This window comes from Oncorhynchus nerka, linkage group LG2 (assembly GCF_034236695.1).
Source record: "Oncorhynchus nerka isolate Pitt River linkage group LG2, Oner_Uvic_2.0, whole genome shotgun sequence".
NCBI classification, from domain to species: domain Eukaryota; kingdom Metazoa; phylum Chordata; class Actinopteri; order Salmoniformes; family Salmonidae; genus Oncorhynchus; species Oncorhynchus nerka.
In genome coordinates, this window is record NC_088397.1 from 50,860,810 (window position 1) to 50,882,834 (window position 22,025).

General features: G+C 41.9%; 2 protein-coding genes across 3 annotated transcripts; one reads left to right on the top strand and one right to left on the bottom strand.

Moving 5' to 3' along the window:
• Positions 1-2,712: 2,712 nt before the first annotated feature.
• Positions 2,713-18,113, bottom strand: LOC115137138 (uncharacterized oxidoreductase MT0954-like). Of its 2 annotated transcripts, XR_003864759.2 has the most exons (5): positions 13,070-18,113; positions 11,873-12,248; positions 11,458-11,674; positions 8,602-8,674; positions 2,713-5,790 (listed from the first exon to the last, which is right to left on the bottom strand). XR_003864759.2 is itself a non-coding variant. In XM_065027747.1 (4 exons), the coding sequence occupies exons 2-3, from the start codon at positions 11,702-11,704 to the stop codon at positions 8,628-8,630; spliced, it is 294 nt and encodes a 97-aa protein (XP_064883819.1). In that variant the 5' UTR covers positions 11,705-12,248; positions 13,070-18,113; the 3' UTR covers positions 2,713-5,790; positions 8,602-8,627. The 2 variants fall into 2 exon arrangements, 1 of the variants encoding a protein (XP_064883819.1); XM_065027747.1 differs by having other exon boundaries at positions 11,458-12,248.
• Positions 18,114-18,787: 674 nt separating this feature from the next.
• LOC115137146 (2-epi-5-epi-valiolone synthase-like) lies at positions 18,788-22,025 on the top strand. The gene is made up of 5 exons (XM_029673253.2): positions 18,788-19,146; positions 19,511-20,150; positions 20,711-20,947; positions 21,234-21,486; positions 21,607-22,025. The coding sequence occupies exons 1-5, from the start codon at positions 18,971-18,973 to the stop codon at positions 21,681-21,683; spliced, it is 1,383 nt and encodes a 460-aa protein (XP_029529113.1). The 5' UTR covers positions 18,788-18,970; the 3' UTR covers positions 21,684-22,025.

The window sequence follows — 22,025 nt, forward strand, 5'->3', positions numbered from 1 at the left end:
ACATTGTTTGAGGACTTAAACTGGTGCCTCATTCTCAAATGGAGCCATTCCAGAGGAAGAAACCACTCAATCACTGCTCAGCACTATAGTTCTGTAATGATGTGCTATACTGCACTTGGCAGCTCAATAAAAAAAAACAATACATGGGCTTTTTGTATGTGTACATTCTTAATACAAGTGAGGGTTGAAATCTTCTCCTTTTTATCTGTGCCTAGAAGTGATGTGTAAACTGTTTTGGCATGGGGATACAGTCCCTGACATTGATACTATACTGTAGGTCTATTCTGTTTATAACAAACATGGGAGACAAACACTTGCGGCGAGATGCAGTTGACTCAGACCCCTCTGTCTATCCACTCTGTGCCAAGTGATTGTGTCAGTTTGAGCACTCCTGCCTTTGAGCTGTTGTAGGCAAGCTGCTTCTGTGGATGGGGCACTGCAGAGGAGGGGGACAGGCAAAAGAACAAAGAGACCACTGTCAACCAATGTGAACATGTCACCTGTTTTATCTCTGACCATGTAAGTTGCACTCAATGTCTAAAAACCAAACCTCACCCCTTTAACAACCATGAAACACATTCAATACACACTTTCTCCGAGAGTACCCCTGTGTGTAATTCATTTGGAGCGTTGCTTCATTTCAATCATAACTCAGCTCCCTGCTTTCATACTGGATGCTACATGAAAACACCTCCATTAGCTGCTGGGGACCCCGTGGATGAAGCCATGTCAAATTAATTGCTTGTAGTGTCCGGTTCTGCACCGTGTTCAGCAACAAAGGCAACACACCATTTGTTTGCCTTGACCATCACAGATGCTGCACACTGCATGGGATGCTGGGACAGCGGCTCATTTTCCTCAGGTTGATTAATCATCACAAGGAAGCCTCCAAGTTACATACAACTTTAGTAGTTAACCTCGTCGCCCCGTGATCTCACTGCCAAATTGCTTCGGTTGGGACTGAGATGATAAATATGACACAGCTGCAGAGAGGCAGGGGCCGGTCCTGGGGAGACAGACTGGACTGGAGCTTCTGTTTAGAAAGTAAAATAGCTGATGTGAGAAGAGAATGCTTCCATGGTGGAGTGAGGAGGCTGAGGAGGAGGTGCAGGCCCCTGGGTAGGGCCCCAGCCCAGGAGGAGAGGAAGAGCACGTGAGGAGGAGCAGAGCCCAGGGCTTACACCCAGATTGAAGGTGAAAGCCGATTTATCAGGACAGGGAAAAAAGCCTAACAGTGCTAATCCTCACTGAAGACCTGATGATACGGCTCCAAAATACCATTCAAAACAGGCCTTCATCCTTCAAATACACCTGCATTGATGTTTTCCGTCTTTAAGAGCAGTAATCCTTAGAGAGGTAGAAAGAGAGGCAGAAGGAGAGCACTCTCTAAAACCCTCTAACATTCACCCTGCTACTTAATGCCCATTCTAAGTGGGGGAAAACAAGCCCTTTCATCAGGCAGGCCTACACAGAGTCAAGTCCTCGGGACAGAATGATTGGCTCTTTATAAGAAAGGATACCTTGTGCTTATGTATGTTAACATGCTGATGGCAACTGCAGGTACAGTGGGGCAAAAAAAGTATTTAGTCAGCCACCAATTGTGCAAGTTCTCCCACTTAAAAAGATGAGAGAGGCCTGTAATTTTCATCATAGGTACACTTCGACTATGACAGACAAAATGAGGAAAAAAATCCAGAAAATCCCATTGTAGGATTTTTAATGAATTTTTTTGCAAAGTATGGTGGAAAATAAGTATTTGGTCAATAACAAAAGTTTATCTCAATACTTTGTTATATACCCTTTGTTGGCAATGACAGAGGTCAAATGTTTTCTGTAAGTCTTCACAAGGTTTTCACACACTGTTGCTGGTATTTTGGCCCATTCCTCCATGCAGATCTCCTAAAAAGAAGTTTTGGGGCTGTTGCTGGGCAACACGGATTTTCAACTCCCCCCAAAGATTTTCTATGGGGTTGAGATCTAGAGACTGGCTAGGCCACTCCAGGACCTTGAAATGCTTCTTACGAAGCCACTCCTTCGTTGCCCGGGCGGTGTGTTTGAGATAAACTTTTGTTATTGACCAAATACTTATTTTCCACCATAATTTGCAAATAAATTCATTAAAAACCCTACAATGTGATTGTCTGGATTTCTTTTCTCATTTTGTCTGTCATAGTTTAAGTGTACCTATGATGAAAATTACAGGCCTCTCTCATCTGTTTAAGTGGGAGAACTTGCACAATTGGTGGCTGACTAAATACTTTTTTGCCCCACTGTATATCTAGGGCTGTTGCGGTGACTGTATTACCGCCACACCGGCGGTCACGAGTCATGATGGCAGTCAAATTCCACGTGACCGTTTAGTCACGGTAACTAGGCTTCTCCAAGCTCTGATGCTGCTGCTGGACATTAGTATCCTATCAAACTTGCTAACTGCCTGGTATTCAGCACCCTATTGTCCCTCTAATCACTCTGACATCAATGCAAATGTAATCGAAAATCTAATCAAACACTTCACGAGAGCCCATGAGCTCAGGTTGCACAACATTTCGATAGGCTATGCAATTGCGTGAGAAAACAGGAGTCATGGCCTTTCCTAAAAAGAGGAGGATCCCATCAGCTTTCTATAGGCGAAGCCTACTATATGTTTTTCTCAACATTCCTTATATTAAGCACATTGCTTATATTTACAACAGGAGTATAGCCTACCTGGTTGGCATGAAAATGAACCACTGGAAAAGCGTCCTGCTGCCCCTGTTTCGATACAGGTGTATGATAACGGTCCATTCTAAATCAAAACAAATTTCACTCATATATTATTTAGTATATGTAAAGACAAGATTAAATCAAGAATAGTCTGATGGGTGACAATATTAGCCTATCACTTGTGAATGATATATTATCACTTGTGAATTCTGCCTTTTTCCCGTGACTTTTTCGAATCATAGTCACACACATCATGTAGCCTAGCACATAGGCCTATATGTTTTAATAAGGTTTGTATCACAACTAAAGTGGCCAAATAATTTCTTAAAATTAAGAACACTAATCCACTTTACAAGGGGTGTAGGACCTAACTAGCATACATAAGCAGCGCATTTCAAGTTTGGGGAAGATAATTTGCACCATAAAAAAAAATGTACCTTTATAATAAAAGCATTGCATGCATAATTGCATTTGCGGTCACTTGTGATATTGGTGTTTTACCGCTAATGGAACATTCACGCTTATAGCTTACTGCCATTTGTGCATCGCTGAGCTTATAATGTGAAGAAATAGCCTAGTAGTTGATCAACATTTTAAGCTAAATATTCTGATCTGTTGCGTCAGCCACATTGCATACCAAAGGTTTTTGATACTAGTGGTTGTATTATTTTGGGATCTATCACATCGCACAGCTGTCCCAGACTCTGTTTGGAATATGTTTTTCTCGCACAGAATAGAATAGGTCGACTTCTGTACTATGGGGGATAGTATATTGACATAGGCTAGTGCTTTTGCTGTTCATTAAGCCTACTCATCTTGTTGGCTGACGAAAAGTAAACGTGGACAGTTCTTCCAATATCTTCAATGCGCATGTCGGAATTGGATAAGGACGCGCGCAGTTGCGTTCCCGGTGTCGGTCTTCACTTGTAGCCTATGAGAAAGACCCGATCATGTGATGGAGAGCCATGTGTGTGAGAGCACTTAGGTCAAAACAAATCAAATCAAATTGTATTGGTCACATACACATGGTTAGCAGATGTTATTGCGAGTGTAGCGAAATGTTTGTGCTTCTAGTTCTCACAGTGCAGCAATGTCTAACATGTAATCTAACAATTCCAACACAACTACCTAATACACACAAATCTAAGTAAAGGAAAGGGCACAATGGGCACTTGCCGCAAAAGGCATGTATTTTTTTCGGGTGCATTACGGCCACACAAAGGAGATGTCGCCGTGAGATTTGAGACATTATCAAGTGCTTGTCAAATTGTGAATGATGAAGTCTTTGACTGTCGTGTCTTTGGCTATGCCGGATTAAGTGATATGACATGATATTCTATAAAATAATTTCTCCGTAATTAATATTACCTGATTGAGCTAATCATGTAAATGTAATTAACTAGAGAGTCGGGGCACCACAAAATAATATTTATAGAGCTGTTATCTTCCGAATAAACTCTTAAAGACCTAGTAATATTTTACATCAATAGCAGTCAATATTAATCGTCATCTTAATTCAGTCTCATCTGAAAGTTGTACATTCTTGGTTATCTGCACAAACCCTGGCCTACAAGTTGAATCAGAAATACAAAATTGGGTTTAATTATTTATTTACTAAATACCTAACTAATCACACAGAATTACACATACACATAATTAAATCATAACTTGATTACAAATTATGTCATAAAGGAAAACGTCCCTAGCGGGAGGAACAGATAAGACAGCTTGTTACACAAAAGAAAAGGGATGGGTTTGAGTGAAAGAGCGGGAAGACTGAGAGACAAAGGTAGAAGCTGTGCTATCGTAAATACAGTATCTTATGCATTCTAAATTACCGCCCTTTTGGAAAAGGAAAATATAATAAATATTTACTCTGAGCTGCGCTTCGGTAGATTGGTGGTAGATGGAGTCCTTTGATGAATGTCTCTGGTGGTCAATTGGAGACGTTGTAGTAACGTCGTTGTGTGGTAGACGGGATACTCTGTCTGTTCCTTCCTAACCTGCATTTGCAGCTGCTGTTGCTAACTCAACGGCTAGGAGGTATCACTTCTGTGAGAGTTCAAAGTTCATGCCATTCGCAACCAAAGCTCACGCTGATGTTGGCTTTGTTCTGTAGTTATTATCTGAACCATTCTGACATCGGACCGTCATCCTCACATCCTCGGAACAGGATGTTAATATTGTCGTCAAGGCTTTATATAGGAAGGGAGAGGAGGGCGTGTTTGAAAAGTTTTATAGCCCATGTCCCTTCACAGGGGCAGGTCACTGATTGAGCAGAGCCCTACCTTATGAAAACCCAAATCTCACATTTCATCCCATCACGAATAATTTCATATTCAAACATTTAAATTGAACAACAATTCCATGTAAATCCAATAACTCTGATGTGTAGACTTTCCATTGTTGATGAGTATGTCGCAGATGACAACCGAACTGACATCATATTCAATAAGTACCACCACATATGTTCAATTGGTCGGTTTACCAGAATATAGTTAATTTCCCTCCACCTTCTGATGTTCCCAGAATCTCTATGCTAACCAAGGGTTTTGCACATGTAACATCAGTAGGTTAGAGAGAGGAAAAAGGGGGGAAGAGGTATTTATGACTGTCATAAACCTACCCCCAGGCCAACGTCATGACAACTGTGTGTCACGACTTCCGCTGAAGTCGCTCCTCTCCTTGTTTGGGCGGCGTTCGGCGGTCGACATCACCGGCTTTCTAGCCATCACCACTCCATTTTTCATGTATCCATTTGTTTTGTCTTGTTCCCTGGACACCTGGTTTTCATTCCCCAATCATCATATGTATTTATTCCTCTGTTCCCCATCATGTCTTTGTGTAGGATTGTTTTGTGTTATGCTGGTTTGTTCCGTGTTAATTGTTTACATGAAGATTGTTACTTTGTTAACTTTATATAGTTGTGTCTATTTTGGCGCATTTACACTTTTGCCTAATTTTGGTTGGAGGTTTTTGGCGCAGCTGCGTCCTACTGTTATTCTCTCCTGCCAAATAAAGTGGACTGTTCACACCTCTCTGCTCTCCTGCACCTGACTTCTCCACCAGCAGCGCCCAGCCTTAACACTGCAAAAAAACAAAGCAGAGCTCGTCTTTCAAGCAACTTTTTTCTAATCATCACTAGTCGCATCATGCAGCCTTACAATGTATTAAAAATCCCAAAATATAGCCCAACGTTTGTAGAACAACTAACGTTACATTAATAACTCTAAATTAAGCATATAGGAATACCTATTTCTTTGTTAACCACTCAACACAGATAGTTGCATGTGTGCACTCCCTCAAATTGTTTGGTGAAAATATCCTTTCTATTTTATTCAGCTTTGTTCAATTGTATTCTTTTTACTATAAAATACTGCCATGGAATTCTAAGCAAATCTTGTCTGCTAGAGGAACTAGTGTCGCCCACAGCCATTTGGCATAGGCAGATCATGACATAACATAACGACAACTATTTCTTCATATCATGCTTCTTTATACCTGTCTAAAATAAGTAATGGGTTTATTGTGAAGGAGAAGGCTATATTACATTGATTTATTAGACTTTTTTAAATGTAGATGTTTTAAATGTAGATCTGCATCAGTGGCTTGTAGGCCATGTGTGGAAGCTAGGAGATGCTAAATGTGTTTATGTTAATTAAACGGTCAATTACCATGAGACCGAAAGTTATTTGCTTGACAATCACTGGCTGATGAAATTACGTGACCGCCACAGCCCTAGGTATATTCATTTGAATGACAGTTCCACTGCAATGACTCCCTATATTCTGCTCACTCAGGTCAAACACTGCACATCCTCTTCCCAATACAGTCAAACAGCATGAAAAATATGACCATATATATTGGAATATATATTGTTAGCATGTATAAATGCACTATAAATACACAAAAGTATGTGGACACCCCTTAAAAATGAGTGGATTTGGCTATTTCAGCCACACCCGTTGCTGACAGGTGTATAAAATTGAACACACAGCTATGCAATTTCCATAGGGAAATATAGAATGGCCTCAGGGACTTTCAACGTGGCACCGTCATAGGATGCCACCTTTCCAACAAGTCAGGTCGTCAAATAACTGCCCTGCTAAAGCTGCCCCGGTCAACAGTATGTGCTGTTATTGTGAAGTGGAAATGTCTAAGAGCAACAACGGCTTAGTCGCAAAGTGGTAGGCCACACCAGCTAACAGAATGAGACCGCCAAGTGCTGATCGCGTAGCGCGCAAAAATGGTCTGTCCTCTCAACACTCATTACTGTGTTCTAAACTGCCTCTGGAAGCAATGTCAGCACAAGAACTGTTCATCGGGAGCTTCATGACATTAGTTTCCATGGCCAAGCAGCTGCACACAAGCCTAAGATCACCATGCACAATACCAAGCTTTGGCTGGAGTGGTGTAAAGCTCGCCACCATTGGACTCTGTTAAAGCATGACAATCCCCTCGTGCACAAAGCGAGGTACATACAGAAATAGTTTGTCGAGATCGGTGTGGAACAGCTTGACTGGCCTGCACAGAACCCTGACCTCAACTTCCATTGAATATCTTTGGGTTGAATTGGAACGCAGACTGCGAGCCAGGTCTAATCGCCAAAGATCAGTGCCCGACCTCACTAATGCTCTTGTGGCATAATGGAAGCAAGTCCCCTCAGAAATGTTCCAACATCTAGTGGAAAGCCTTCCCAGAAGAGTGGTGGCTGTTATAGCAGCAAAGGGGGGGACCAACTCCATATTAATGCTCATGATTTTTGATTTTGGAATGAGATGTTCGACGAGCAGGTGTCCACATATTTTTGTTAATGTAGTGTACATTTAATGTTCCTCCTCCTGTGTGTCTGACCATCATTCTCCTGAGATGGGGAGGGGGGAAAAACACATTTTATTCAGCAGATGGACAAAAAGCTGTCATTGTGCATTTTAATTGGACATTCACGGCTGCTTTTTGGTACCCTACTTGGCTAGAACAAGTCCCATCTGATTATGCATTATGACAATATTATAACAGATGTCCAGACCAATAAAGTAAATTCCTTCAGGACTGCTGGTAATGTGAGTAATTGATCACTTTTTTTATACCGGCCTCTATTTACCAGCATGGTCCTGTTTTACAGATTGCCCCTGTAGTTGGGACTGAGGCCCATATGGTACAGGAGTTTATTGGCGATTTGACTATACTGCTGATGAAGTGCTGCTGTTCCTCTGGAGGAACCTGTAGGAGGATTTCAACTGGGCTGTGAATAACTCAGATTTCACAATGCACTCAGTAAAATCTGAAAGCATCTTCCGCTGCTTAAACACGGCCCTTGGCTCAGGCAGGCAGGGTTGTTGCACAGGAACACCCTTTACATGTTGGACCTCAGGTTGCCTTTCTTCCACATCCTCCCCACAGCTCAGGAGACGGATGTTTATTATGATGCAAAACTGCCTTTAATGAGCAGCAATCACAACTGTGCGTTTGCAACGGGAGGATAATGGGGGAGTGGATAAATCACTATAGCATTGGCCTGAATAAACAGTGATACGATGAAGATTAGCAGTAGTAGCAATTATACTGTTAGACATAGATTGCATTTGAGAAATGGGTCACCAAGTTCTCTTCCTCTAATGTCACTTTAAGCTCACTAAAAGACACTGACATGGCAATACTATAGAAGCCCAGTCAAGTCTGTTTGCAACGCTACAGAAACAAACGGTATACAATGGTGTTCTGGTGCAAAACAGCACTGTGATGTGTATTACATGTACTTCTCAGCGTAAGAGACATCAGTGCAGCAACAAAGCTCATCTCATTATTCTTCACTTGGCTCACCATTCTTCACTTGGCTCACAATACATGGAGATGAAAGGAAGACAAATATACAGGATAGATAGAATCATCACTCACCTATTAGACTGGCCATGGACGCTGTGTTAATAATCTTCCCATATCCTTGCTTCAGCATCACATGACCTGCAGCCTGAGGCAAGAATTCAGGGGGAATGGACGCATATTAGGAACATTCTTCACACTTTTAGTATTGACACCCTATTGCTGCATTTCCATTGAAGATTTATCCCAGTGTTTTACCCAAAAGGCTCAGACTTTTCTGTTTCCATCTTTGCAGGCCGGCACCCGTGTCTCACTGGACCATGGCTCTGACGGGAACGGATCTAACTTAAAGGCAAGGCCCTTAGTACTTTTCAGCTTGCATTTACATAACAAGGGCTAACTGTGAACTTTGACACCTTCTCACGAAGCAACATTCCTGAAAGGAGGTTGTTGATTCTGCTCGTCACAAATCTTTAGTGGCCGACCACAAGTCTTTAGTCTTTAGAGCGACAGGTAGACTAGCGGGTAGAGTGTTGGGCTACCTGGCGCTACCTACCCGAGCCGACAAGGTGAAACATCTGTCGATGTGCCCTTGAGCAAGTAAATGAACCCTAATTTACTCCAGCTGAACCTGTAAAACAACACCTTTCACTGCACCTATCCAGTGTATGTGACAATAAAACATCATTTTTGTAAGTCCATTTTTGTGTGTGTCACAGTCCTGATAGAAACACAATATCACTAGAGCTGACATTAACATAAAACCTTAGCGACCCACTGTTGTGGGGGTAAGTCACAATGGAAAAGCACCATTAGTGCACACTTTTCATTATTATTCATACTTACTCAAAGACCCTAACTCAAACTCTCCTATATATTTCATGTGTAACTTACAGGCCAAACATTCCACCCAAGACACTTAGACATGTAAGCTGAACTGAAATGCAAGCTATATTTTTCTATGACACAGTTATGACCCTCTGAGTGATGGAATAGATCAAACAGGCCTACAGTAGTATACAGTAGAGGAGTTAAACACCTGACAGGACATGAAAGTCTAATTCAAGTTGACATCAAAGGTTTGGTCCCACTCTTCCTGACTGGTGTCTTCACTGGCTGAGTTCATGTGTATCCCTGCATTGTTGCATGCTATTTGGATCTCTCGCCATTTGGACACAATGCTGTCAATCATCCTCTCAACATTCACGGATTTGCTGATGTCAGCAGTAATCGCAATGCAATTGATCCCTGTATTAAAAAGTAGTGGCTGTTTAAAATGTGACAATAGGCAACATGTCTAGACTAAGGATTAACAAGGGTAACCGGGGTCCCGGGACTGTCCCGGAAAACAATCTCCACATTTCAGCTCAAAATATTATGACAAGACACAGGAAATTACAACATTTTCCCCAAACGTTGCACTAAGGCAATTCCACAAAATGCACAACATGCGCAGCAGTAGATTAGCAAAAAAAGTTATAGCATATTATCCAAACAGGTTGTCGCATGGAAGCCTTTAGCCTAGTGTATTTACTTCACACAAAGTCACCATAAATTCAAAGCACACGCATAATTGACAGTGCCGGACTTCACACGCAACCTGAAAAAAAGTTAATAAACCCTACAGGAAACCCCTACAGTATAGCTCATAAAATAACATGTCTCTTTGAGCTGTCATTGCGACTCTTCAGACAGTCCCAAATTTGACAGGCCTATGCACATTTCACTACATAGGCATCTCTGTCACAGACATGAAGTCTGTTAAGAATTCAGAGGCATGAGGGAAAATTCTATCATCTTCTCCTGTCCTAGAGCCTAGGCTATTTTTCTATCCAGTTCCAATCTAACATGAATTTCGCATGAAAATTCCTAACTGTATTCTGTAATCCATAGGTAGCATTATCAAAACACGTCTCTCGCCTATGCATGTCAAAAACCCGGTATGACATTTCCCCCACTTCTCTGCGCTGTCTCGTACTTGCTGCCCATATGAGAGCTTCGGGAGAGAATGTGTGATCAACAAACTGTATGAGAGTAGACACAGATATTATTAAAATAGAGTTGGTCCCCGTTAGATACCTTGATATTGAAACTATTTCCACTTTTCATCTCCATGTTATTCATGAGCTAATATGCTATCTGTATAATCATCAACTTGATCTGGCCAAATATAGGAGATATTCTGTCGTTAGTTCAAGGAGGTTATCTAGCAAGCTTATTAGCAACTTTGGTCATTTGACTTTAGTTTGACTGCCGTTACAAAGATTGTATGATTCGACAAAGTTATATTCGGGGTGCAATCTGTGTGTCCTGAGTGCGCTCTGCGTGGAGATAGTCTACTGCTGAAATGTGCTGAATTAATTGAGGAACATGATAAATAAGAATTTATGAAAGGCCTGTTTCGCAATTCACAACAATGTCACTGGCGATGAAAGATAGTTACTTTTATCACTACGAAATATACATTTGATTTGCTCTGAAATCATTACATAGTGGCCCAGCCAAGCCAACAAGATGGCACGTCGCCTCACTTATTTTGGGAGAACCCTGGCATATTGACCATATCCTGATTTTAAACACTTTAAATGGGCACTTCTTGTTTTTCCCTGGGACTCTCTGGATAAATATGAATTATTCCCGGTATTGAAATTTGGTAGTTTTTGGGAAAATATTCATCCCTAGTCTATACTGATAATATTGAAATAATTTATATAATTCTTTGTCTCCATATGTAAAATATGGTGGTCCCATTAAAGTTTTTATGACATATAATATAGTCAGTTGGCCCTGGAATTTTACAATATACAGTATTTCCTCTACTTGTCCGTGAGAGTAGAGCACCATCTGCTGGCAAATACGTGGAAGTGTAATATGAAATGCCAACACTGTAACAAACAATCATAGTGTTGTTTTCTACTGACAAGTCCTTACCTTTCAGCCTGAGCTCCTCAGCCACGCCCTGAGCCTTCCCTTGATCCATGTCCACGACAGCCACCTTGGCTCCAGCCTCTCCCAGAGCATGTGCGAACGCCCTGCCTATACTCTGGCCTGCCCCTGTCACATATGCCACCCTGCCGTCCAGACGCATCCGGTCCAGGATCGACCGCCCATTCACACCACGGAATATCGCATCGTATGTTACCTTGCTCTGAGACACAAGTTGTGAGTAGTAAACCATCTGGGAAAAAGTCTGTATGAGCTGTTAAGTACTGTAAAGGTACCATTTGACTTATGGTAGTAGTAACCACCGTTGCCAATGAACAATGGTAGTACCAATGCTAAAAGTAAACATGGACAAAAAATGAACTAAATGTGGTTCTGAGAGTGTGTCTTACACTACTTGTACCTGCACCTACTCCGCGGATGATGCTGATCCCATCTCCGAGAGGAAGAATGACCTTGAAAACCAAACGCTTCCTGATTAACACAAGAGAAAATACCCTGTAATCATCCGCCACTTTACAAGCAACGTCTCCCCTTTGACCTGCTCCACACGAGGATCACTTGTGACAAACTGGTCAAAATCTCAGAAGCGCCAGTCCGTTTTCATCAGGGGTGTCCTTTAGGTAGACCTTAGCCTTGAACAGAGAGTTATCCACACATATCACATCACTCAGCCGCAGGAGGTTGTGGTCCAGGATGAACTTGTAGTAGTTGATGTAGTTGTTCTGGTCGGCGCCGATGAAGACCACGTCAAACTGCTTGGCTGCTGCAGCCATTTCCTTTAAAAAGAGACAGTATTATCAGAGCACCGAACCATTCCCTGTCATTGAGCTAAATGTACGGGATTACAGTGTATTTTCATTTACCCCTACCAGACACTCAAATAATGGTTATGTTATATAGCATAGCCTACTTGCTACACTCATCATACGTATTACACTTTTAATATAAATAGTTATGCTTCCATAAGTGACTTGGTTTGCATTGTATATCCACATGACTTCATAACCTGGTTATTAAACAAGCAGATCAACACGTGAAATCACCGCAGGCTTACACAACACGCTTTAACTAGTCACCTTCAAGGTATCCAGGGCAGAACATATCTTGACTGTTTCCTTCCTGCCATGTAGAGACTTGTCAAATATGGGCTGAGCAAATTCTTTAAGATATGGCTCGAGCTCACAGGCAACCAGTGAACCATCCTCGGGCAGTCCTCAGCCATTGACAGAGCCCCATAGCCTGTGAACATGCCTATCTCAAGGATCATCTTGGCTTTACTCATGTGAACCAGCATTTTCAGAGTCTGGCCTGCCAATTAAATATAATGAAAGACAAATATTTAGCACATTTAAATATGTGTCTCTCTAACCATGCATCCACTCAACTCTACCCAATGCAGGTAATAAAGACAGCTCACCTTCCACATGCCCTGTGATGTGAGGTACTCTTTCGGAAGCCGAAACTGAGTTTTGCCCTACCTCGAAAACTTTCTCCCAGTTGTGTTCCATCGTTGTGTTCCAAGAGGTTCAGTAAGACTTGTGCATGAGAAACCATGCATGTGCACTGTGTTTGTGGGACAGACACGGGAAATACTCACTGATACAGTTCGGCAAGAGGTGCACTTTACTGGCTGCTCATTTCCTCCAGGTAGCCGTCTAGACCACATGCTATGTCCAGGGCCTTCTGTAGGTTGACCCTCAGCTCCTCTGGAATGTTGGCATTGCCATCTGCTATCTCTTTGGCTTTTGGTTAAGAAATCCACCATGAATTCCATCAGGGTGTCAGAGACTGCAGAGAAAACAAGACAAACAAACTGTGCACAAGCCTATACGGCATAGGCCTAATGAGTATTGTAGACCATTATTAGAGACAGGGAGGCAAAATTAGAGACAGGGAGGCAAAAAAAATGAGGTGATGATTAAGGTGAAGGAGTGATTCTAATGATAAAGATGTGTTATAATCTGACAGTTCAGACTACTCTGTGTCATAACAGAACTACACCACTAGGTGGACACAGAGCTCTACCAAAGACTGATGAGACCTGGAAGGAGGACTAATGAATTACCAAAACAGGTTGGGTTATAACCTTTGCATATTTGGAGCCTATTTAATTGAATTCAAATCAATATTATAATGTTTCATTTTTAAAAGCAAATATAACCCAGTGAGTACCGTCCGACACCCACATCCATGGACGTTGAAAAGATATTGATATTTGGTCCGTCCTCCCTGGTCTCTATTTCAATGTCCACAGGTGTCGTTTTTTCCCCTTCTATAATTGGTTCAGATTTGGTCCGGTCCAGACCGGCCTTGATTTCAACATCCACAGACATCTGGTCCGAACTTGATTTGATCTGAACATAGACGTTTATGACCAACTCTGAGCCAATCATAGATTTCTATGTTTCACAAGTTTGGAAAGTACAATAATGTAGAGTATAGTTCAGTATAATACAGTACAACACAGTATAGTAAAGTACAGTATAATGTATTATATTGTACTGTACCCCACTGTACTTTACTGAATGGAATAACGGTGCCGGAGGGGATGGCTGCCGTTTTACGAGCTCCTAAACAATTGTGCTATTTTGTTTTTGTTTTCTCACATTGTTTGTAAATTATTTTGTACTTAATGTTTCTGCTACTCTCTCTTATGACTGAAAAGAGCTTATGGATATCAGAACAGCGATTACTCACCTTGAACTGGAGATTTTTTTTTTTTTGATGAGTCTGACGAAGGAGTCTGACGAAGGATAATGATACTGGTGCTCCCCGACCAGGCCCAAATCCACGAGTGGGTATCCCGCCTCTACTATCCGTTCTATTGGCCAACGTGCAATCACTGGAGAATAAACTGGAAGAGCTCCTTCAAGACTATCCTACCAACGGGACATTAAAAACTGCAATATCTTCTGTTTCACAGAGTCGTGGCTGAAAGACATCATGGATAATATACAGTTGGCTGGGTTTTCCGTGCTTCGGAAAGACAGAACAGCAACCTGCGGTAAGACGAGGGGTGGTGGTGGTGTGTGTCTATTTGTCAATAACAGCTGGTGTGCGATGTCTAATATTAAGGAAGTCTTTCGAGGTATTACTCGCCTGAGTTAGAGTACCTCATGATAAGCTGTAGACCACACTACCTATCAAGAGAGTTTTCATCTATATTTTTCATTGCTGTCTATTTAACACCACAAACTGATACTGGCACTAAGACCACACTGAACCAGAAGCGGCGCTCCTAGTAGCCGGGGACTTGAACGCAGGAAAACCTAAATCCGTTTTACCTCATTTCTGCCAGCATATCACATGTGCAACCAGAGAAAAAATAACTTTAGACCACCTTCACTCCACTCACAGAGACACATGCAAAGCTCTCCCTCGCCCTCTATTTGGCAAATCTGACCAGTGACTCGCTCAATACGGAAATGGTCATATGACACGGATGCTACGCTACAGGACTGTTTTGCTAGCACAGACTGGAATATGTTCCCGGGATTCATCCAATGGCATTGAGGATTATAACACCTCAGTCACAGGTTTCATCAATAAATGCATGGACGACGTCGTCCCCACAGTGATCGTATGTACATATCCCAACCAGAAGCCATGGATTACAGGCAACATCCTGCTATGCTCTCAGACGAACCACCAAACAGGCAAAGCGTCAATACAGGACTAAGATTGAATCCTACTACATCGGCTCTGACGCTCGTTGCATATGACAGGGCTTGCAAACTATTACAAACTACAAAGGTAAACCCAGCCGCGAGCTGCCCAGTGACGGGAGCCTACCATACGGGCAAAATGCCTTTTATGCTTACATCGAGGCAAGCAACACTGAAGCATGCATGAGAGCACCAGCTGATCCGGACGACTGTGTGATCGCACTCTCCGTAGCCGATGGAAGCAAGACCATTAAACAGGTCAACATTCACAAGGCCGCGGGGCCATACGGATTACTAGGACGTGTACTCAGAGCGCTGACCAACTGGCAAGATCTGGGGACCCATGCCAAACCTTTTCAATCTCCTGAGGGGGAATAGGCGTTGTTGCACCTTCTTCCCAAATGTCTTTGTGTGTTTGGACCATGATAGTTTGTTGGTGATGTGGACACCAAGGAACTGGAAGCTCTCGACCTGCTTCACTACAGCCCCGTCGATGAGAATTGGGGTGTGCTTGGCCCTCCTTTTCCTGTAGTCCACGATCATCTCATTTTTCTTGATCACATTGAAGGAGAGGTTATTATCCTGGCACCACACTGCCAGGTCTCTGACTTCCTCCCTATAGGCTGTCTCATCGTTATCGGTGGTCACTGTTGTGTCGTCTGCAAACTTAATGATGGTGCTGCAGTCATGCTTGGCCATGCAGTCATGGGTGAACAGGGAGTACAGGAGGGGATTGAGCACGCACCCCTGAAGGGCCACCGTGTTGAGGATCAGCGTGGCAGATGTGTTGTTACCTACCCTTTCACATGGGTGCGGCCCAGGGTCCTAACCTTAGTGATAAGCTTTGAGGGAATTATTTGAACGCTCAACTGTATTCAATTAATACCATTCTCACGTCGCTGTTCCTCTTGTTCAGGTGGAAAAATGCAGTGTAGAGTGCAATAGAGATTGCACTTGACTTGAATTTAACTCTACTGTACTGTACCGTGCTGTCAAACTTGTGAGACTGACTAAATCTTTTTACATTTACATTTTGGGCTTTTAGCAAACGTTCTTATCTAGAGCTACTTATGGTCAGTGCATTCAACTAAGGTAGAACCAAATATCACAGTCATAACAAGAAACACATTTCTGTAACCGTTACTGAGAATGTTATCGTAGTTGAAGTGTTCTGCTATTTTTTTTCTGTTGGTCTGAAAACTTTGAACATGATCATTGCCAGTTCTAAAGCTTTTGAAAAAGTTAACATAAGTGCATGTGACAAATGGGAGTAATAAAACATATTCCATAATGCAATCTGGGGCGGCAGTGTCGCCTAGTGGTTAGAGCGTTGGACTAGTAACCGGAAGGTTGCAAGTTCAAACCCCCGAGCTGACAAGGTACAAATCTGTTGTTCTGCCCCTGAACAGGCAGTTAACCCACTGTTCCTAGGCCGTCATTGAAAATAAGAATTTGTTCTTAACTGACTTGCCTAGATAAATAAAAAAAATCTTCAGTTTGCTCCATTTTCCTATTTTTTTATTTTTAAGCAATGTGGTATAATAATGCTTTCTTCATTTACATTTATATATACGGTTGAAAAATAAGTATTTTCAAGGTCAGTCAAATATGTATTTTAAATGTCCGGAGAATATTTAAAATGTCCGGAGAATATGGATTTTCCACATCCGAAATAAAAGTATTTTTAACATCCGGAAAAGATGTATGTTCAACTTTCATCCAGAGACGAAAATGAACATAATTTCAACGTCTAGAAAATACGCATTTTCAACGTCATTTTGCTAACTGAGAATCGATTGTGTAGAGTCTACACTGTAGACTATGTTCAAGTGTAAAGACAGCAACTATGTAGTCTAGCCTATCAACAACATCAGCTCATTCATTCCAGCCTGGTCTCATAGGCTAGACAGAACATAGTAAATGTAAATCAAGGACACTTAAATTAGTATTATATGTTACGTTTGCTATGGTTACAAAGACAGATGGTTACTTAAGGCAAAAACGAAAGAACGGTGTTTGGTCGGGTGGATGTATATCCAAAGGTTGCGAGTTCGAATTTCATCTTGGACAACTATAGCGTTGTAGCTAATTAGCAACTATTTACTACTTTTTACCTACTTTGCATGTTAGCTAACCCTAATATTAAGGAACCCTTTAACCTAACTCCTAAACTTAACCCTAACCCCTAGCCTATCTTACATTAGCCAGCTAGTTAATTTTAGCAACCTAGCCAGAATTCGTAACATGTCATACATTTGACATATTTGTAACATAGTGTACGTTTTTCTAATTTTCTAAAAATAAATACTAATATATACTAAGTATTGGGGAATAACGTACAAAATCATACGAAATGCTCTGAAACCAGGTTGTTCATTCGAGTTTCTACAATCACTATGTTGGAAAGACCGACAGAGAAAAAAAAAGAATGACAGAGGCATTTCAAGGGTGTCCGCTCGGCTACGCAACGCTGGGATAATAATACATTAAAACGTCAACATAATGACATTGTATCTCGACCATACCTTTGGCAGCGTGCATGGTGAATGCCCACGACGTTCGTAAGACAAAATGCTCAACAAGTAGTCAACTCAGTTAGGTCCCACAAAAGCGGCTTGCGAAGCAGCAGAGACTATCTCTCTAAGGTTACCTAAAAACCCGTTTCTGTTTTGTAAATAGATTTTAATTGATGGCTTGCGAAACACGCCGAAACAACTATGCATTTTTTCCCCTAGAAAACCGTTCCGCAAACGTTTCCGTTGTCGAAGATCAGTAGCAAACTTTTAGTGTAAACCAACCAAATGTATTCTCCATAGTGAGGGTCTTTTTACTGACATCGAGTGGGCACAAACCATTCTTCTGTGTCAACGGAGCTGAAAGACTGCATAATTGCATGCCAAGTCATGCGCTACTGTATCTGTCCTGCGACATTTGAACGTTACGAGCTGTCCCGTCGATCAAGCATCCACAAGTGCGAAAATCCAAGTGTTTAAACAGAATTTGCTTGTAATACAGTGGCTGGTAAGGTTGACCTGTGAACATGAATCTCGTGTCACAAACACACACTTTGTCTTGTAACTGTTGCTATAATTTAACATACATCAACTAAACTAAAATGTTATTACCTTATAGAAAATTTGGCACACACAAAAAAATGGTAGACTAACGCTGATAGAAAGATGTCAAATGATCCCCCAAATCTTTCTCTCATGTTCATCAGTTACCCCACTGATAGCAGATTTTCTGGATATAGGAATCAAGACTGAATAGGGTCAGAAGTAGTTTAAATACATGATCCTCATATTTTGCCTACCAGTTATTCCATTTAAACAATATATTTTACTGTGTAATACATGTTCATTTATTACAAATGTTTGTACCTTGCATTTTGCCAAATGTGAGGGAATGTAAAGACTTGCCTTGGATATAGATGTGTGATCACATGCAATTACACATTACATACGTATTGAAGTATTGATGTAGAGTCAGAAGCTGCTTGCAATTAATTGCAGTGATTATTTTATTAAGCAGCCTAAATATTTTCTATATAAATGGTAATTCCCTCTTTACATAAAGCGCTACCTTCTTTACGTCACTGAACGAAATTGTATAAGAACCGATCACGTGGGGCCACGTGTAAGGTCCGTGTAGGCTACATTTGAACCGTTTCAGGGTTTTGGGTAACACTTTCGTAAGCACACTGATCATTATAGCTCCTCCCTTGGTGATCTTCTGTCGAGTGGCGAGTATATATACAGACAGTAATAAGAGATGGACATGATGGTTTATTTCTTGACTCCGCATCTGTCACGCATTGTCTTCCAATTCATAAGATGTCGTATGTTGCAATCACCGGGAAGACACATGTGGAAGAGCCACTGCAATGCCACAATATTGCATTGGTAAAGAATAACGAGTTTCATTTAGTTCAAGTCAATGGTACATGGAAACGCAAAACGGTAAAGAATTTTAATAAAAACTTGAAAGGTCGAGTATCAGCTGCCAAAATGTGAGTAAAACTTTTATGACAATATAATTAAGGTCTGCAATTGATTAAAATGAATAAAAACGTTATACGGTATAAAAGGTATAACAAATCTGGTTTATGGTTTATACATCTAAATTCGTTCGTTCTTAGATCCACTAGACAGTGATATACAGTGAATATTTCTTTCACCATGTGAAGAGTTGTCACGATGTTTACCCATCCAGAGAACACTATATCATAGTCATTTGCAAGCACATTTCTTCCACATTATTTAGTTACCACCACAGAAAAGTGAAATGGTGTGAAGTTACATTTACCCCCGGGCTTTGTGCTCCAAACATATACTGTACAATCTGGCAACTCAAACAAATACATCATGTTCCAGCTATGAGAGCACCACGGAGCAAGGCACCTCCTGGACAGTGATCAGTCCCATCGTCTTCACCTACAAGGTGATTGAGTCCCTGGGCCTGCTGGACCCCAGCAACGACACCCTGCTCCTGGGCCACATCAGGGACCCCCAGCAGCAGGAGGCACTGAGGAGCAGCATCAGCACCAAGCCCCTGAGGCGCTTCGTGGTCATGGACCAGACCGTCTACAACCTCTATGGCTGCCAGCTCACAGACTACTTTGAGGCTCGTAATGTTCTCTACAGGATCCTGCCCTTGACCACCACAGAGGAAAACAAGTCCATGGAGCTGGTGATGAAGATCCTGGAGGAGGTCCATAAGTTCTCCCTGGACAGACGCACAGAGCCCATTATTGCTATTGGTGGAGGGGTCTGCCTGGACATCGTGGGCCTGGCGGCTTCCCTCTACAGGAGACGCACCCCCTACATCCGTGTCCCTACCACCCTCCTCTCCTATGTCGACGCCAGCGTGGGGGCAAAGACTGGGGTGAACTTTGCCAATTGTAAAAATAAGCTGGGTGGCTACATCCCCCCAGTGGCTGCTTTCCTAGACCTGTCCTTCATTCAAACAGTTTCCCGAAGACACATCTCCAATGGGCTGGCCGAAATGTTAAAGGTAGAGTAGCGATGCCTGACGGCAAACACATATGGCTTGGATATATGGCTGTACATTAACTTAAAAATAGAATCCTTCATTTAAACAAAAAAACAAAAGTGGTCACTCCTGCCTGTGTTTTGGTCAAAAAGCTGAGCGATGTAACCACTCGCAGATTCATAGACCCGGCTATGGATGCAAGGACTGGCCATCCATGATATCAAACGTGTAGTTTTAACCATGTTTTGAGGCTATACGGTGTTTTGTTGATATTTACATTGTTTACAAACATTGGAGCTTGCATTTTCGGCTCTGATGGGTTATGACAGTTGAACTAAGCTCATGAAGCATTTTTAAGTTATCTTCTTTAACAAAAATCAATGGGTATATATACTTATACAAAGTCCAAAAATGTATGTAACAACTAAAGATTTTAGCTTTAAGATACAATCATGTGCTATCTGACTTTATACTGTAGAGAGCAATATATTCTTAGAGAATATGTTCAGGCTCATTTGGCTCTGTAGATCTGATTTATGTACTATTTCATGTAAATGTAATGTAAACATATGGCCCTACAGATGGCCTTGATGAAACACAGAGGTCTCTTTGAACTGTTGGAGACCCACGGTCCGTTCCTGTTGGACTCCAAGTTCCAGTCTGACAGCGGTCTTCATGGGGACAACAAAGACGCTGCCTCCGTGTCCACGCGCGTGGCCATAGAAGCCATGCTAGAGGAGCTGGCCCCCAACCTGTGGGAGGATGATTTGGACAGACTGGTAGACTTTGGTCACATTATCAGCCCAGAGCTGGAAATGGTACAGTAGAATCAATTATGTTCCTCTGCACCTTAAATAACCACAAAGCCAACTATTTACATGATCTACTGCATGTAACTGGGTTTGAACCATTATGTCACCCTGTCATGTTTGTCACCTCTTGTTCCATTTTGAGTGTAACTATGTGCCAAATGAGCATGGTGTCAAGTTTACTCACGCCTGTTCATGTTAGCTAGTGACTAGAAACGGTGTGGCTCTGTGCAACACTCCACTCTAGAGAGCTGTGCATGGATATAGTACTGAACGCTGACCCTCTTGATTGCAGAAGGTGCTCCCATCCTTGCTGCACGGAGAGGCGGTCAACATCGATATGTCCTACATGGTGTATGTGGCCCGTGAGAGAGGCCTCATGACAGAGGAAGAAAAGCTGCGGATTATTGGCTGCATGGTGGGGCTGGAGCTGCCTGTGTGGCATCAGGACGTTACTTTGGCACTGGTGCAGCACTCACTTTGTGAGAGGCTGAATCACTCTGGTGGACTGGTCAGGATGCCTCTACCTATTGGCCTAGGGCACGCAGGTAAAGGAGATAGAAATGAATTTGTCAACGAGAGTTCAGCACATTAACAAAGTTTTTTTTTTTAAATGCATATATTTTCAAAGATGGTGTTAACAATCCCGTTCCTCTCTCCATCTGCAGAGATCTTCAATGACACGGGTGATGAAAGCCTGTACAGAGCGTTTGAGAAGTGGTGTGATGAGCAGCGACTGCAGTGATCTGAACTGGTCCAAAGACTTTGTATTGCTGTAGATGATTTATGTTGAAATGATTGGAACAAGGATGTGTCATTTCTGCATGACACATTGGCACAGATATCTGGAATGCTCAACAATTTGTCCATGGTTATAGATGATATTTGTTTGGTGCTGTTGATTTTTTCAGATTGACTTGATTGGAAATAGCATCTTGTCATATTGAACAAAATCAACCTCACAGTTTTTACTACTACGTTACAAAAAGGGATTTTCATCAAAACTGTATGTTTTATGACTTTGTTTTGCTGTTGATGTTTTTGATGTCTCTTTTTCTTCTCCATTAAATCATGTTTAAGAACTTAA

Excerpts from the sequence above, each read along its gene's own strand:
- LOC115137138 (XM_065027747.1), bottom strand. The coding sequence starts at position 11,704 with ATGGTTTACTACTCACAACTTGTGTCTCAGAGCAAGGTAACATACGAT. Across the intron at positions 8,675-11,457 it reads TGAGGAGCTCAGGCTGAAAG|GCTGCAGGTCATGTGATGCT; the intron begins GTAAGGACTTGT and ends TTCTTGCCTCAG.
- LOC115137146 (XM_029673253.2), top strand. The coding sequence starts at position 18,971 with ATGTCGTATGTTGCAATCACCGGGAAGACACATGTGGAAGAGCCACTG. Across the intron at positions 19,147-19,510 it reads CGAGTATCAGCTGCCAAAAT|CTATGAGAGCACCACGGAGC; the intron begins GTGAGTAAAACT and ends ATCATGTTCCAG. Across the intron at positions 20,151-20,710 it reads GGCTGGCCGAAATGTTAAAG|ATGGCCTTGATGAAACACAG; the intron begins GTAGAGTAGCGA and ends ATGGCCCTACAG.